This window comes from Agelaius phoeniceus, chromosome 3 (genome assembly GCF_051311805.1).
Source record: "Agelaius phoeniceus isolate bAgePho1 chromosome 3, bAgePho1.hap1, whole genome shotgun sequence".
In the NCBI taxonomy this organism is placed as follows: domain Eukaryota; kingdom Metazoa; phylum Chordata; class Aves; order Passeriformes; family Icteridae; genus Agelaius; species Agelaius phoeniceus.
In genome coordinates, this window is record NC_135267.1 from 60,787,935 (window position 1) to 60,806,802 (window position 18,868).

At 39.4% G+C, this 18,868-nt stretch overlaps 1 protein-coding gene across 3 annotated transcripts in view; it reads right to left on the reverse strand.

Annotated features, from left to right (window-relative positions):
* Positions 1-7,546: 7,546 nt before the first annotated feature.
* The window catches only part of IPCEF1 (interaction protein for cytohesin exchange factors 1), a 44,513-nt gene continuing 33,191 nt past the window's right edge, over positions 7,547-18,868 (reverse strand). For all 3 annotated transcript variants that reach the window (XM_077175402.1, XM_077175404.1, XM_077175403.1), the window contains 2 exons: positions 17,261-17,454; positions 7,547-13,442 (listed from right to left, as the gene is read on the reverse strand). In XM_077175402.1, coding sequence (XP_077031517.1) covers positions 13,242-13,442; positions 17,261-17,454 — 395 coding nt within the window. In that variant the 3' untranslated portion in view covers positions 7,547-13,241. The remainder of the gene's footprint in view (positions 13,443-17,260; positions 17,455-18,868) is intronic.

The window sequence follows — 18,868 nt, forward strand, 5'->3', positions numbered from 1 at the left end:
CTACATCATGTCCTTCCATATCTCCCAATTAATAAAAAAATAGGGCACTTAGATTTTTTCATGGGCAAAATAGTCTTAACTAATCCTTGCTAATTAACCATAAGGATTCAGGTAATTTGGAAAAACTCTGGAAATCAACTATGTGCCACTGCAGTGGTAAAAATACTACTTTGGTGGCCTCCAGTAGGTCCCTGCCCCAGTGTGGGTTGCCAGTAGACACAGTCCTCCAGGAGGCATCCCTGTCCTTGCTACTTATTTTTCACAGGTTTTGGTCTGTTGGGGTCCTTTTGATCAAAGCGGTTTTCTATATAAGGTCAGTGTTTTGCCAAATTTATGAAAAAACAGTTTAGCTCTGATTTTCCAAAGACCATTCAATAATTTTTATTTTTTTTTAAGTGACTTACTTCTACGTTACTTGATTTTCTTAGAACTATGTTTTTAAGGTCGTGTTCTCTTGAAAGCCTTTTTGTACAAACAAACTGAAAGACGTTCTTTCAGTTTTTGCTTTGCATCAAACATTTTCTTCAAGGTGTAGGATCAAAGTGATGACTTTTGTGTCAGTACTGTAAACTGCCTGGAAAATATATCGTCTGGGAATTGCCAGTAGTGAAATCTCCAAACCAGGTAATAAGATCAACACTTTACTTTCTACTAGTATCCAGTTCATAATTTGACCAGCTGCTGTTTCTCCTGATCTTTTAAAGATTTTCTCTTGATTAGTGATTCCATGTACTACATTTTGCCAAATAACATGAAAGTAAAAGTGTTTGACTTTGGCTGAACTTTTACCTGACACAGCATCATATTCTTTTCCTTTCTTTCCCCCCCAATAGATTTCCAATAACTAGTTATTTTCTTGTGAACTTTTCAAAGAAGCAAGATATTTGTGAATAAGATGCAGTTTAGTTCAGGATCATCTGAATTCTCTCTCCCTTCTTACTAATTCTGCAAAGGTACATATTCAAACCTCTTATATTAAATGTTTGCCTGGTTTACTCAATAGTGCAGAGATGATACAGGCTGTTCAAATTTAATTGCTTTTTTTGTTTTCCTTCACTGTGATATTTTCTTGTATCTGATGTTCCAGAGAAGAGAAGACAAAAGAACAGGGAACAGGCAGGCTCCAGGCATATGCTGTTCACATGTAAATGATGCATCACGTTGTTTCTGCACATCAATTTACTGTCACAGTCTCTTTCTGTAAATATCTATTTTATTTTTCCCTTGTAATGCTGTCAGTAGGCAGCATCAGAAGAACTCATTCTTCTCCAGAGTCCTCTACATTGAGTCAGAGGGATAAATACAACCTGGTAGATCCAAATATGATAAGGGGTCTGATGATGAAGGCAGACAAAACTTCTTGCTCTGAAAGATTTACAAATCAAAATTGCTTCCATGTACCATAATACAATTAGATAAAACCAGAGAATGGTAGCATCATAAAACTAATACAAAAGTTATTATACAATGTTTATGAGACTTTTATTTTCAAGAGAGAATCAGACGTTATCACAGTATCCGCTTATGATGGATCAAAATTTCATGCTTTGACATTAATTCTTGGTAATGGAGAAGATGAATATCATCATCAGATGAACTCTGAACAGAGGGCCTCCCATTGGTGTTGCTAATCACTATAATCTCCCTCTGTGCCGATGGTCTCTGGCTTAATGCAGTTCATTACAGAGCAACAGAAAATTAATTTTTTTAAACATTTGATAGAGCATTTATGTTGCCTTTTATACTGCCATCATCATCTCTGTAATTTGGAAGTTGAATATGGGATAATTGTGAGAAAGCTTTTTTCTCTCCCAAGAAAAACATGTGCTAGATATGGCAGAGAAACCCTGTGTCAACTGTGTGAAAGCAGAGGTAACAGTGGAATTACACACATGCTTGTAACTGCACACACTACCTGTGCTTCTGCCTATTGGTTGAACTGAAGCAGAATCACAGAATCACAGAATCACTTAGGTGAGAAAAGAGCTCTAGGATCATCAAGTCCAGCCATTAACCCAGCACTGCCAAGCCCACCACTAAACCACATCCCCAAGGGCCATATTTACACATCTTACCTCTAGGGATCAAAAGTCAACCACTTCCTTGGGCAGCCTGTTCCAATGCTTGACAAGCCTTTGCATGAAGCAAGTTTTCCTAATATCCAATCTAAACCTCTCCTGGCACAACTTGAGGCCATTTCCTCTCATCCCAACATTTGTTACCTGGGACTCCTTTCAGGCAGTCACAGAGAGCAATAAGGTCTCCCGTGAGCCTCATTTTCTCCAGGCTAAGCACCCACAAGCTCCCTCAGCCACGTCTCCTAAGACCTGTGCTCCAGATCCTTCACCAGCTGGAAGTTTTAGTCTCTTTAATAGCAGTCAGAAAATGAATTGCAATCAGTAGGAAGTGAAGTAATGGCCAATTCAGGTAGCTCCCCTGCATACATATGTGCTAGAGACATTTTAGACAGAAGTATCATGAAAGTATAATGGGATTTCAACTTATTGAAGCAAAAATACCCTCCATCCACACTTTTCTTAAAGCAAAACATCATGTGTTGGGATCACTTGGACTTGGTAAAAGACTACACAGTCTTTGTAGACAGTCTGAACAGAAAGTTGTAGCATTTGGGTTTGGCTTTCAAATCTCTGGATTGGTGAATTTGCCTGTGAGGGATGAGCAAAACACCATCTAAAGACATCCTCACAATGTTTTGGTTTAAAAGTAATAATACAGGCCACTAGTTGCAGTAGATTCTAGGTAACAATGCCAGAACTTCAGCAAATCTCTTCCAGGCCCTAAGTGAACATATGTCAATAATAAGGTACAGTCTAGAAGTGAGTGAGGAGAAGAAAGCAAACAGCATAAGAAAATTTATTATGCAGGAAAATTCAGCAAAATCAGTATTACCTATAATGGAGTAAAAGTTAGGGCAAATTTTAAATGTCATATAGGTGGTTATCTCCACAGGCTGTCTTACTAAGGCTTCCCCTTTCCACTCCTCCACCCTTTTCCCTTTAACATTACTACCTCTGCTTTGTAGCTGCTATTTTACTTTCTGTCTGGTGTAAGTTCAGTGGAACTACTGCTGCCTCTTCTCCAACACAGCAGCAATCCTCTTTCTTGTCCTATTCTTTTGTAGAAATTATTCTTCCTTCTAAGTGCATATTTTCTAATAATGTATTCGATGGTTGCTGCTGAGCTTTCAGCACAGGTATCAATGAGAGTGTTAGAAGGAGTGCTACTTTTTTTTTAAGATTGTGGTGGTTTTAATGGGAGGAAACTGTTTCAGAGAGCAGTGAAATAAAATGTTATATAAAAAGTGCTATGAAGAAAAAAAGTATTGTGAGTGTTCAATATTGTTCAGGCTTTCTTCAAGCTCAAGGTGTTTTGTTGCAACCAATATCAGCACCTTCATCTGTGAATCTGTGGGTATGTGCTGCAGAAAAGGCTGCTGCTGGATTTGAAAGGATTAATTGGAGCAATACAGAATAAATGTCTCTCTTTCATCTTGATCTGTACTACTTTTATAATCCTCACTAATGTAGCACTTAAGAATTTAGCCTGATACTGCAGCTACAAATTATTCCAAAACTTTCAATGAATCAAAGGAAAAACTATATCTCTTTGTTCAGCTAGTGCCAAAGGTGAATTTGGTGCAGTGGAATTAATTGGATGCTACATTAAGAACTGAATACAGGTATGTGTATAGTTATTTTTCTGATCTTTATTGGAAATTTTGACAGACAAAGTAGGAGTACGAAATTGTTGCAAAGATCCTCATCCAAAGTCATTTTACTGTGCAACTCTGGGAGGCTGCAGGTGGCATAAGATCCCAGAGATAGCTATGTCTTTCTTGAACTATAAACAGAATTTATCACTGTGTCCTCTCCAGGAGGTAGATAGTATATCAGGGAAGGTGTAAACCCGCACAGTAGGATTTCATATCTTCCAAAGCAACAAATTGACTGGAAAACTGAAGGCTGGAGAAGCTGAATTGTGAACATTGCCAAAAGTGGCATCATGGTTCAGGCCACACTGCAAAGCTCAGGCCCAGGCTGCTGACCTATTGCAGCTGCCTCTTGTGTGCAAACACATCTTTGGGAACTGAGCCCACTGCAGTTTCCCTTGTGTCACCTTCCCATCCTTGACACCAAGCCATGGTTTACTATGTCTTGATGCTCTGCTTACCTTGCCAGGTGGTGTCTACGAAACAAATGGAACTTGGGAACTTGGGAGATTTGCAGCCTGTTTTTTCTCTCCTCTTGCTTTATATCATTAAGCTAGGTCCAGATGTCAGCTTGTGTTCTGTCCAGTCCTGCCTGTTCAGCCAGGTCACCCTACAATCCTCCAGAGCAGCCATGCTCCTAAACCAGTCCACACCTTCCTGCATCTGAACTTTATTCCCAGGGTTTACTTCACACTGATTTTTTTGTATGAACAGCGCTGTCACACAAACTCTGCCTTCATTTCTCTGATTCCTTATGGGATAGGCTTCCTTTCTCTCTTTAATGAGTGAAATTCCCACATCCTCTTTTGAAGATGTCATTTGTGCCACTGTCTCCAAAGTGCTGAGCTTTGTTTGCTGCCTCAGTCCTGAGGCTGTCATCTGCTTCTTCCAAATAGTACCAGCACCATAAGTCATTCGTTTTCTTGTGTTAGAAAACACATTTCAGAAACAACACAGCTGCCTGAATTGCCTCATGTCATGAGCAGCAAGATGAACAGAATAAATTGTTTCACAGAAAGCAAATTATGCTCATGATGAAGTATCACATCTATCTGGGAAGGTGATATGTGTGTTTTACAATAGTATAAAATCTGATTTGGAGCTCCTCCTGACATTTGTAGAGAAAAATTTCCAAATTTCACAGCAAATGACACCACTAGCAGAGTCATCTTCATAGCTGCTGTATGCATGAACTTAAGTGCTAGCCAAGGTGAACTGAATTTACTGTCTGTAAAAAAATAAGATTTAGGAAAATGCACCTTAGAAACAAAGATTCTACTTCAGCAACAGGACTGCAAGAGCACAGCCAGGCCTGTCAGTCACCAGGACTGCCATTGCAAGGTTTGAGGACATTGGAAATGCCTCTGACTTTTCAGCTATTTTCTTGCAACACACCATAACAGTGGCTTTGGGGTTTCACCAGGCATGCACAGAACATTTCACAAGGGACAGAAACATGGTCCGTAAGTGCATTTTACACAAAAAAAATCTCTGACATCTGAACCCTCAAATTTTAGGGTGCTCTGCAGAATATCTTTAATAAATTGCTGGATGAGATATATGGATATTAAATAGCCATATACTAAAAATCATCCCCATCCATTGTATGGCCAATTGGGGTGTTCCACTAATCTCATGCCACCTGCTTTTCATCAGACAATAATTACCCCTTTCCCACACCCCCTAATTTACCAGCTCTTTTTTCTTTGTGTTCACCTTTGCTGCTCAGGTGTTCACTTGCTCTTTCTCACTAAAGAGCATCTTTATCTCCAGACTGACCTTGGTTTCATTTTACTGCTTCTGTTTCGGCTCTGGAGAGGGTCAGTGTCCCAGACAGCATCTCCCATTTTCACACTAGCTGTAAATGCTGTCACCTCTCTGCAAACGTCCTCAATTGTGAGCTGAGACCATCACAAACTTGTACACGTGCAGAAGAGGGGAAGGCAAAAACCCAAAACCTTGTACTGGGGATAAGGAAGCCAAAAAATCATGATCCTGCAGCAAACCCTCTTATTTTTGTTTCCACTCTTCCAGACGAACCTGTGACTTCCCTCCTTGCTTGTCGTGCTGCCAGCAGCCAGCAGGCTGTGCTGAGGGATCAGTTTTCTCCGTCAGGAACACGCTGAGAGCCTCTCGCAGAAGTTTTCTCAGCCGCAGTACAAGAACTTGTTTGTCTTCCCAAGACTGAGAGCACTTTGCCAAGAAGTGGAAAGGGGAAAGATACAGTTTCCCCACCAAAATAACAGAGCAGTTTGTCACTGTGCACTGTATGTCATGTACTGCCAAGGCTTCTGTTAGACAATTTGAAACATCCCCCAGTGGTAATGAGGATATTTCTTGAGAAGAGGAAGAAATACAGGAACTTTCTCACTGACAGTAGGCACTTTCTTCCAGCAATAAGAAAAAGCCACAATAATAAGGAGAATGGTGACTGAGCCTTTCCAAAATAAGCAGTGATGAAATGGGGTCAGATGCAGGGATGGAGCCTTTGCCCTCTGATGTGAACCTTTGCCAGTGATCATGCTCACCCCAAGCTCACAGGAAGCAAGCCAAATAAAACCCAACAGAGTTTTTTTAATCAGGCAAAAGACAAATGTCCAAATCCTAATGAGCAACTCAATGATACCTTTATAAAACGCTGGAACAGCTGATGTTTTGTACCACCACAAGAGGGTGTAAAGCAAAAGCAAGAGCCAAACAAGAGGCAGCCCAAGGCAGTGAGGTGAGGTGTTACAGCAGGCATAAGGGTAGACAGATGGTGCCCCACTGCCTTTCCTGTCAACATTCCCACAGCAAGCATGCCAGGAAGGATCCTAAAGAGAGGTATCATTGATGCTTTTTTGTAGAGTTTTGTTTTCAGGCCCAGACACCAAATGTTTGGCTGTGCATTAGGCACTGAGAGCAAGAGCACAGGCTGAGATCACATGAAAACTGTTTCCTCAGGTTGTCTTCATGACTCCCTGTCTAGCAGGGGAAAAAAAAAGAAATCATTGCTTGTTAGAAGCGAAGGTATAACTTTGTGGGAACATGAGCCAAGCTAATGCTTTACTTCTGAAAGGAAAGAGTCCCTTTCTTCCTTCCCACTTACACAGCTCTTCTTCCTTCTGCTTCTGCCTACAGAATCCAGCTGCATCCCTTCTGAGGACTCTGTCAGGCACTGACCCTCTCCATGAGGCAATTTCAGTTATCATCACTGCAGATGAATATCCAGCTTGCTGTGTCTGCTCCCTGCTGCCTGACTTGGCTGAGCTGACAGAGGTGGCAAATGATGAGCTGATTAGCCCAAGGCAAGCAGTGGGAGCATGTAGGAGGTCGGGGGAAGAGAGGGGACAGAGACAGGGACATTCTTTTTTCAGCTGAGCCCTTATGACAAGTTCATTTCCTAGGAAACACACTTTCACCATACTGCTACCTGGCTGGCCTCTCCAGCTAAACTGAAAGCCTTTTGACAAAAATACCTATCTTCTTTTAATTGAAGCAGGCTGCTCTGTGAGCTTAAAAATAATCTAGTAATGTTCCATACCTGTCAGAAGAGACTGATCTTCCTGAAGGGTGCCTAAAATAACCAATTAAGAGTTAGAGTTAACTAATTTAAAAGCAGTTTCAAATACCACATTGCAGACTAGTAGAAGGCATTCCTTAGTCAAACCATTCATTGACTCTTCCTGGTTTCAGATTATACAACTTAATAATAATATTAGTCCCACAGGGAAATTGCTTGCTTAAAGAACCAGCAAAAATTTATTTCTTTTTATAGAAGTAAACTGAAAAATCTGCAGTGAAAATAAGCAGAAAAAAAAAAGGCTGAGCAAAATATTCTCTCATTTCAGTGTTTAATTGACAAGTGCAAACATAAGGCTCTCATTCTGCAAGATGTGTGTATCATTCCATGAAAATCAATTCACGCGTGTAGGCAACAAGCAGTAAAAAGGCAGCGCTGAGTGCCAACATTGTGCTGTGAGTTTTAAACTAGTGAAGAAAAGAAAAAAAAGACTCAGCAGATAAAATACTGAATTTGGATCCCTTGTACTTTTGTCGTGCTGCAGGCCCTGCTACTGCCTGATAGGAGTCCTTGTAAATCTTCTTCTGTGCCTGACTTTTCCTCTCTACACAGAGCACAGTGGGACGGTCACATCCATTCCTGCTTTGGGCCAGCCCTCAGCACTGAAAGCTTGGCACAAGAGCACTGCTGTTTGTATGCACAAATGGCTTTTCACCAGGTGAGCTATTTTGGTAAACACTCATAAATAAGGTGACTTACATTAATCTCTGCTAGACTAGTGCTAGTTTTAATTCATGTGGGAGTGGGAAATGTGCTTTCATATCCTCTATTTATTTTTAGTTGAGAGAAGATTAAACTGCCATAAGCAGCTTCAAGAGTCAGAGTAATTTGGGCAGGTCCTAAGGCATCTAGGACACAGGGAGTGGTTCCTAAGCTATGGAATGAGGACACAAACTATTTGCCCTATAGAAAAGCCATTCACCTACATCTTCAAAATGGACCTCATGTGGACCAGATGGGGTGCATAAGCTTCAGACACTGGTAGCTACAATGCTCTCCCAAAGAAATGGATTTTACAGGCTGAGCCATCTAAAGTCAACCATTTCCAGATCATACATCAAGGTTGTTGAGCTATCAATGAATTACATGCATATTTCATATTTAACTTGCTGCCATCTTATAAACCACTCCCTTTGGATTTTTATCAGGAGGGAATAAATTAGGAAAATATTCATTTTTCCAGAGTAGACAAGTCTTGGAACTTCTCCCACAGCAAATTTCAAGGAACGTAGTACTCTTTTCAACACCTTACAATTTTTTTCAGTGTTGAAACGCTTAGCTTTTGGCAAGCTCAGCTCCTACTACCCTATGCAGAGATGTGAATTTCAGCATGATCTTAGCTCCAATATTTTTTCTGTTCTATTTTCCTTTTTTCACCTCAAATTTTGTTTCAGTTCAGAATAAATGCAGTTTTTAAAAATGTAATAATGTTGCAGTTTGAAGCAAACAAAAATGGGATAAATCTTCAAGCATAAAGGAAATTCTCACTGACATCTTAAAATGTCTGCTGCTTTGAATGCCCCACAGAAAACAGGAAATTCCACTTTGGCTCCACTACTGCAAGAAAACCACTTTGGCTTCCTGTTAGCAGAAAGCCATGTCTCATATAAGCGAAGTAAACTCAGGCCCTCACTTGGGTACAATTGGTTACAATTGGCTACTTTTGTATGACTAAACAAGCAAAAGAGTAAAAAAAAGGCCAAAGCCCAAAACCCAAAATCAGGAGTTCCTCCCATAAAAGTATGCTTTCATGGGTTCCTTTGCTATTTGAAAAATTTAAAAATACAGGTTTTCATATTAAATCTGTAATAGACATGTAAGCTTACAAGCTTACACAATAGGTGTAACACATCCATAATTTTTTCAAGTTAGAAATAATTTTAAATTCTGAATTTCCACTGAGTTTTAAATCAAATACCATGTTTTTTCTTCCCCTCCCTCCTTGGCTGTGTCACACCAGCCTTTTCTCTCAATATGATGGTATCCTCAAAAATTCAAATTATTTGCAAAAAAGAGAAGCAGCACATTATTTGTTCCTGTTTATTCCTGGTATCAGTTAGGGTCTAGTTAATTTCTGCTTCAGTAGCTGTTACAGTGCTGTGTTTTGGATTCAGAATGGGAATGGTATTGACAACACACTGGTGTTTTGGTTTTTGCTAAGCCATGTTTTATCCTAAGTCAAGGATATTTTTCCTTGTTTCGTGCTCTGCCAGTGAGGAAATGCACAAAAACCCAAACCAGCAGGGAGCATGGCTGGGACAGGGGACTCAAACTGACCAAAGGGATATTCCACATTGCAGAACATCATGGCAGGTAAATAAACCAGGGGCAGCTACCTGGGAGGAGGGCGTGATCTGGGTTTGGGAAGAAGGGTCTGGCAGGTCAGTGGGTGGTGAGCAATTGCATTGTACATCACTTGCTTGGGTTTCTTTCCTTTTTTAATCATTATTATTATTTACCATTACTGTTGTATTTTATTTTATTTTAAATTATTAAACCATTCTTGTCTCGGCCTACAATTTTTACTTCAATTCTGCTCCCCATTACACAGGGATAGGGAAGGAAAAGAGAGGAGGGGCTGAGCAAGCAACTGCATGGTGTTTCATCTCCAGCTGCACTTAAAACCATGTCAAGGTGAAACCCTAGTATTGATTGAATCATCAGAGCTAGATGTAAAAATATTCAAAATCCCCACATGGAATCCCTTCCATCATAGGAAAGGAAATGTGATCTCACCTCATTCTGGTATCTCATGAGATGTACATCACCAGAACAGAGAGATTTGATTTCCAGAAAAGCTGCAGAAACAGTTGAAATTAGGTATTTTTACCAGGAATTTCAAAATCTCCATTGCTGGACTTTCTGCACCAACTGGCTTTACTGACAGAAGAAAAATTGTGCATGTGCACGTATCCACACACATATACTTTCTCTCAAAAAAGTGTATAAAACATGTCCCTTGAGGCAGATGGTTAAAAACTTCTTGACATTCACACTAGGGATGCACAGCTCCCTATGCTGTGAGTCAATAGTGCAGGTCTTCCAAATCCAGACCAAGAAATACCAGTTACTCCAAGCATCAATGAGCAGAGCACAGACTTGTCCAAATTTGTCCTGTTGAGGCAGCTCCCCACTGTAGCCGTCAGCTTGTGTGTAATTCTGTCTCTGATTATAGCTTTCACGCTGCTGGGCAGCCCCTTGTGATAAACCCAGGCAAAAACTGTCACAGTAATTAGCAATGCCAGAAAATTAATCCTGTTTCACTGCAATTTTCACTTTGCATTTTCCACGCTTTGCATTATTTTGAGTCTAAGTAGTAGCTGAAGGGAGTGGAGTTAGACTTCCTGCAGTCTAAAACCCATAAATTTGCTTTCCTGAACAGAGAAATTTGTTAAAGTTATAACTGGGATTGAAGTAACCCCATTCAAGAATTTTCTGTTCTTTTCTAAGCGGTGATGGAGCCCATACTTAGTAGATCTCCAAAACCTCAATAGTTCAACAATAAGTATCTACTGACCATCTAAAAGAGAGTAATTTAAAAGCAATTTCAGGCTATGTAATCTGTCAAAACCAACAGTGCAGTTTGGGCAGTCCAAGGGCATCTCTTTGTCTCTAGATTTGGGAAAGCTGTTTTGTCTATGTTTACACAAGTGCAGTGTGAAAAGAGCCAACACAGCATGTACAGGCCTCATAGGTTTTTCTTTGTGTCCAGCAAATCTACTTCAGCAAATGGAGTTGACTCAGACTTTGCTCAGAACTGCAAGGCACTGACTCGTCTGGCCCAGCTCAACAGGCCACTTAAGCATGTGCTTCTTTTCAGCATCTGAGTGAAGATGATTTTGAAGGAAAACAGTGTTTACGTGCTTTCTTTTGTGAGAAACTCACATGTGTGATAGAACATGCAATTTGTCCTCCAATATTTATCCGTTACTTAGCACCAGGTAGTTAAAAATTAAATGGTAAGCAGATTAATCCCTACACTCCTAATTTTCAGGGTGCTCTCAGCAGATAAGTGACAGCATTTCAGTGGGAGTGGTGGAAGAATTATTAAAAAAACCCAAAAAAACAAAAAGAAGCACAAAAAAGCAACCTAAAACTGGACTCCATTTTTAGGATGCAATTACTCCAAACCAAATTGCACCAGGTATTTAGCTTGCTTAACTTCTAGTTAGAATTAGTGAAGTGATGAAGTCACCATTCATATGATGATTTCCTGAAAAAATAGCTTTTTAACCATCCAGGGTTTTGTGTCTGCTTCCCCATTTAGTAATTTTCATATATTTCCTTGCCTCTGTTTTAAAAGAAAAACTGCTGAGTATTAAAAATGCAATATCGACACTCAAACAAATCACTACACAGGTGAAAAAGACTTCATGTGTTCCCACTAACACCATTATCTTTTGTTTTGTCTATCAAGCTATGATAAAACATAAAAAGTATAAAGAGAGGTGAATATGGCTGCATCTCTATAGTGTATTTTGCTTTAAAAGATAAACTGTATTGAAAACTAATGACAAAGAATATCTTAATGAAATAGCAACAGAAGTGCAGATTGTCACAGTTCCTGTAGTGACATTAATTTGGGAATGGTGGACTAATCCTTGCTTTTCAAAATTCAGCACCCTGCAAAATTCCTTATACTGCAGAAGAGAGGAAGGCAAAAGCCCAAAACCTTGTATGAGGATAATGAAGCCAAAAAGTCATGATCCTGCAGCAAAACCTCTTATTTTTTCCCCCAAAGGGAAGTCTTGAAACTCTCTAGAAAAATTCTTTCAGGCCCTAAGTTGTACAGATTTTCTTCATCTAAAACTCAAAGCTAGAAAAGCAAAAGAAACAGTCACAGCATATGCCTCAGGGTAGTCTCAGCTGCAGAGCCATTACTGTGATCTATAATGGAACAAAAAAAAAGAGGCATTTCAAGTCAATCTGTAAGCACTCACAGCTGGGTGGGCTTGGTCCACATGTGCCTATTTATATTAGGAAATTCAGCATATATAAATATATAAATAAAACATCTATACAGTACATAGTCACATTCATATAAGTCATAAAATTACATATATTTACAAAAATATTTGCAGCTTTGTTTTACACTGCCAGGTCCACATTAGGAGTTGAGTCATTTAGCTTCTGGCTTGTGAATATGATCACCTTCCTTAAGTTGGACTCTGGGATGAACTTGTACCTTATATACTTTCAGTTGTCAAAAAAAGATAGAAGAACATAATTCTTCCAAAAAATTCTTCCAAGTCCATAAGAAAAGTTGAATCTTGTCTCACTGAAGAGTAAATTACATTTTAGCAAAAACTTAGAGACCTCTTCTTCTTGTAGAAAGACAGTACCTTCTTGGTCTGGACCATAAATAAATTTGAAACTCATAAAACATCAGGCAGAGCCCAAACTGGGTGCCTGGCAGCTGTCAACAGTATCAACTCATGAGTAATTACTCTTCCATTTGTCTCCTTTAAACTGGTTGAGTGGTGAAAATAAATGAAAGCTAATACATTGGGTTATCGTAGAGGGTAAAAAGGTAGAGTAGGCTACATCCTGTTGGGATCAGTTTAGCTTCATTTCAAGGTAAGGTGTATAGTTAAAACAATCCCAAGGATCTCATATTTATACAGTACATATTACATAGTTCTGTGTCCTCCAGGAGCTGGACACTTATAATTCTCTTCTCCAAAAACTGAAAAACGTTTCTTTGCTGCTTTGTTAAATAGTCTTCTTATGTATGCAGGCCACATTCAGGCATGATTTTTGGGCAACTTGGGCAAGTTTGGGGAACTTGCCTATTTGACAATAAATGAGCTCTGCAAGAGCATTTAAAACTTTGGAGACTGGGTTGTTTTCCTTTTAAGCATGCTTGCGAAAAACAAACCTCAAGATACAGCAGCTTAAATCGCTTGTACGTGAAGACCCGTGCAGAAAAATCTTGCCATGTGCCATTGATCAAATAGCACTTTCAGTGACTGGCTGTGGAGCCATTTCTTGCTCTTCACTATTCTCTGCGGACGTGTCCTGGACCTCCTGCTGCTGATAAATATCTTGGACCAGCATGATGTTTGTGCTCCTCCACTCTCTGTACTTCACCGCTGTCAACTGTGGGTCCTCTAGCAACTGGTTAATTGTGGCCAGGTCATGTTCCTTACACTAGGAAGAGAACAAGTGGTTATTTCCACAGAAAATGTCAAGACAATTGTCCCTAACAAAAACACTCTGGAAATGTTAGACTCATGTCACAAGGAGATGGCAAATAACCCATTCTCCTGGCAGCTTGTTCCCATTTTTAGAGTGTAGGTCATCAAAGTTATGTCTACAGTAAAAATTCTTCCCAGTTAAAGGCAAGTTATGATTGCATCTAGATTTTTTATAGGCTTTTTAACAAAACTTGATGAGAGAAGATTCATGTGAAAATTGCACATTGTTACTCTCTCTCTCAACAAGACAGTACTTGCATGAAACGAGACACAACAGCATTTATTTCTGTAATTCACAGCAGTTCTAACTTTCTCAAAAACACTTAATCCATGTAATAAACGTCTCTTCTCTGGGAGCTGGACTGACCATAATTTTGGATATAATTTGTGCACTGGCAGTAGAGTGGCTACAGTACCTGTGTCTGCCATCTACCACCAGCTACTGCAAATAAATCTGGTATCTACTTAGGCAAGAGCAGCTCAGACCACGTATTGCAAGCACCCTGATTCACTTGTAAGGTGCAGGCAGTGACTGATGCAGGGACATTGAGACTGTGTATGTCACAGAACTACAGAATGGTTGAGCTTGGAAGGGACCTCTGGGAGTCATTTGGTCCAAAACCCTTCCTCAAACAGAGCCACCTACTGCAGGCTGCCTAGGACTGTGTGCAGATGACTCTTGAGTATCTCCAAAGATGGAGACTCAACAGCTTCCCTGGACAATCTGTGCTTGGTCTCCTTCACAGCATTTCTTGCTACCCAGGGGAAACCTGTGTTTCAGTTTGAACCCTCACTTCTTGTCCTGTCACTGGGCACCACTAAAAATAGCCTGGCTCTGTCTTCATTGCACCCTCCTTTCACACACTGATGTTCTTTGATGTCCTCATGTTGTAGCATAACAAACCACTTCACTTTTCCAGCCCATATTGCCTATCCAGGGACCATAGGATAGAGAAGCCCCAGTGAGCAGGTATAATGTCACTATACGACACAAAACAACACAAGTACGCACACTGCTGCTCTCAAGGTGAAGAAAAGCGAAATTTATTATCTGACTTTAATATTTATAGTTTTCTAAAAATGACAGTGGATTGGAGGATAAAAGTGCTACCTCTCCAATGACACTGGACAATCTATCAAATTTCTCTTCCTCCATAAAAGAATGCAAAACAATGAGTTATTTACAGAAAGTGTGTGAGAAAGTTCATTACAAGAATGTAAACATCAGAAGGCTTAGAAAATCTTAAAAAATCAGGGTGACAGTATAATTTATTAACGGAGGCACCATGCTGCACTAACAAAACTTGGCTATTTCTGCTGGGCTCCCTTGCTCCAGTCTGTGTGTGAAAGCAATGGAATAGTTCTAACCATCTTCTCCTGCTACCACCCATTCATCATACCCAAGAACACCCTGTGTTGGTGGCTGCCTTGAAAACACCTTGAAAGTACTCCCACACACTCATTTCACCTTCTGATAGCAGCCATCAGCTGTTTCTATATCCATATCCCACTAATTATCTAATGAACCTTCAACTGCACCAATTCCTGTCATGCCTTAGCTGCTTTTTAAACCCAAAAGCTCTTTCAAGTGTATTTTACACGTCCTACCCTCAAGACCCAGTGACAGCCCTTTTAAGAAGACTTCTGGTACTGATGCAGGGATATGTGCAGTTAGTTTAAGAGAAGAAGAGAGGAGACACGGAGGTGGAAGGAAGAGGAGTATTTCTATTGGACAAACTTGGCAGCAAAAATCATGCCATGGAGTTTCTCCTGTAACACTAAAACTATCTCCCACATTCACTAAGACTGTGATGCATTTGCACATAGCTTCCCTCTCTTACAAAGTATTCAAAGCATGTTTTGTTAATGATATATTTTGGCAGCAACATTAATCTGTTGTTAAATATGTGGAGTCAAAAGTCTAAAATTAAAATTGCATTGAGACTTGCATAAATCACTTCTCGAACTAATAGGGTTTTAATTAAAGCAGAGTACATATGGATCTAAAAAATCCTGATTTTTAAATTTCCAGTAGATAATTTCCAATTATCTTATGTCTTATATTATACATTAAGAAAATTGACTTTAAAGGCACATAATTTCACTGATGTAATTAATATGGCACTTTCCCACTGCAGGCACTTGACTTTCAGACAGGCTAACTTAAATACTGCTGTGTAGAGAACTCTGTTTGTGTCTATGGGAAAGTGTCTGTGCTTTTTTATTTGTCTTGTCAATACTTCAATACTTAGTTCGAAGAAAAAAAAAACAAAAAAAAAACCCAAAAAAAACCCAAAAACCAAAAACCCAAAGAGATCAACACATTTTATATGTTATAAATACTCCAAAACTTATTTTTCCATATTAAATACAAGTGTTAGACAAGCCTAAGTTAATCACAACTTATATAATACTCCCATGCTAAATCAATGCACCATTGTCCTCCTTGCTCATGTCTGGCAATGAGGCTTCCATTCAGCTCCATGTTAATGAAAGTGACTGTCCCACAAAATACAACTCCACTTTGCGCCAACTGGTTCTTAGATTTATTAGCGAGGGTCCTGTCAGGGAAAACTTTTTGGAATGTTTCTCCATGTATCTTCCTATCCTAGGAAGTAGACATTCTTTTTAAACCAACTTTCTGCTATGTGGGGGGCTCACTTTACTGCTGATGCAAATGAATACTTCTGTATCACTGCCACATCTCTGAAAACTCTTTGATACTAAGGAGAGACTTCACCAGGTCTCATACAGAGCCAAGTATGCCTCTCTTCCCAATTCCTTTTACTTTTCAGGAATTTCAATACGGGCTAAGGTGCCAAACCCAAGTCTTCCATTGCAACTAATAATCAAACCAATGATTGTGCTGGCAGGATAAGTTTTTAGAATCATAGAACTGCTAAGGTTGGAAAAGACCTCTAAGATCATCAAGTCCAACCATTTTACATGCATTTCTCCAGCTTACAGTGCCTGAAGCCAAATACATCCATTTGAAACAAGATACTCAATTCCTGCTTCTAATGCATACGAAAAGAAACAAGTGAAGCCCCAAGTCTACATTTATTCTGTCTTCTCCTTACAATATAAATGCTATGGTTAAGCTTTTTGTTTCCCTCAGTACCACTCAGAAGCAGGCTTTGAAATCCCATGACACTTGATGCTGGCAAGTAAACTGCTTCATAAATTCCCACATTCCAGACAGATTTACCAGCCCTTTCATGGAACGTCTCCTGAACCCCTGTACCCCTCCAGTTCGTGATATATTTCCAACATAAAAGCAGGATGCTTTCGTTATTAGAAATATTTTAGTTACAGGAGGTCTTTACAATAGCTTTGGCACATCCTGTACATTCTCTGATAATCACATAAGGAAAACTTTTTTTGGCTCAGGGTCATTTTCGTGTCCTTTATCATCAATGTACTTTGTCTGCTCTTCCTTTTTTAAGGCTCCCCTGTTTAGTGCATTTAGCTGAGCTAGCAAGTTTTCCAGTTAACTAAGAGTTTTCTTTATTAAATTTTCCAAATGGGCTGGAACTTCTGTAAGAGGAGTCCCTCCTGAGCTATTGCCTCTGCTTCCAGTTCAAGCTGAACAACATAACGCAGATCAGTGTTCACAATGAAGCAGAAAAAAAGAATTCAAAAACCTAACAAAATTCTCTGGGGCTTACAGTAAATACATAATTACAGTTTGGCTGAAGTCTGTACTGCTTCTTTTTCAGCCAAACTGGTTTTTTTTCTCAAGCTTTTCCTTGGCAAGATCTGCAAACTCACCTTTAATGTACTGTTCAGCATTCGAATTTTGTGGAGTTTCTCATTAATGGAGGGGTTTTTGCTGCGCTTGATAAATGACTTCCTAAGCTCCTTCTTAGTTGACAGTCGACGATCACCAATGGGGGACAGGCTTGCTTGCTCCAATGACTTGTAAAGTCGCTCCATCTCATCATCTTCATCACACTTTTCCTGGTCTGCAAAGAAAAGAATAAATTGGGTATGAGAATGTGAAAGTATCAGCAGATAACAGAAAAGTTATGTTCAGCTATTAGGAAGGCTCTTAACCAACTCAAAAAATAATTGTATTAGAGTTAAAACTAAGGACAATTAGGGTAATTTCTAGGGTAATGATGCCTATGAAAAAGACATACTTCCAAACTCACATGTTGTTAAGAATCAGGTAATGATCCAAACAGATGTGAGCTTGTATGTCCACTAACAAGAGTGTTCCTTTAATGCTCTGAATATATCACAGATTTTGAACAACTGTCAGTAGCCCTATGTTTGAATGAAACTCTGATAGCATCTACACCCATTCATCCCACCCTGCATGCTACACACAGCGAATTATACTTCTACCTGACAACTCTCAGGGTAAATTCTCTTTGGTGTGCTGATTCATCACCAGGTTTTGGTAATTATTGAAAACAGAGTTTCAAAAAAATGAGCAATTAAAAGAAACATAGAAACATTTCAGGGTCTCCAAGAGAAGGTCCCTAGAAAAGAGATTAAAGCAAGAACCCTTGGGGAATCCAATATCTTGCCCCTGAGTTTCACAGATTGCAGCAGAGAATTTGCTTATAAAGCCTCACAACAGTCTTGATTATCTCCACCTTAATTATTCTGTTGGCTCCCAAGCTGCAGGACCATCTTCCAAGACAGAGAGTACACAAAAGGAAAAGCAAGTAAACAGCTGAGAATAGCATAAAATAAGATGAAAATTTAAGCAAATGCATTTCTCAGAATAAAACAACTTAAAAATGAACAGACGGAAATGAAAAAATGTTCCGGGCATATGTAGGGGCGCTTTAGCAGAAGGACATTTTTAGCAACAGACTGCGCAACTCACTTCTTGTCCTTTAGTCCAAACAACTTCAGTGATCTCTAAAGGAAAATCTTACAGCTATTGCTGTTTTCAGGGTGCTAATGAATCCCTCAAGATCCCCTTTGGATAACACTTGGTTTTATGTCACTGGGGGTAGTGGTGTTGGCTCTTCTCAACTGCAGTCCTTCCTATTCCCATTGAACTGGATGTGCACTTTTTTTTTTAAAGTTAAACATTTACTTTTCTAAATCATCTGCAGTCAGAAAATATATTCACAACAAAAGGAAAAAGTCCTTCTGCTCAGTCATGCTGCTGCGAAAAGAATTCTGCAATATGTCAGCATGGTAAGGAGGCTGCTTCTTATCTTTTCCATGTTTTATAAAGTACAGTATCCTCCTACATCTCTGTTCTTTCCAAATATTTAGGTTACAAGAAAGGTTTATGATATGCTGCAAATATTTGCCTTCACTGTGTTTCTGGCCTATTCTTCACTACTGTGTGATTATAAAAAGCCTACTGTAACTTGACTAAAACTAAATATAACTTCCAACATTGGTACATTG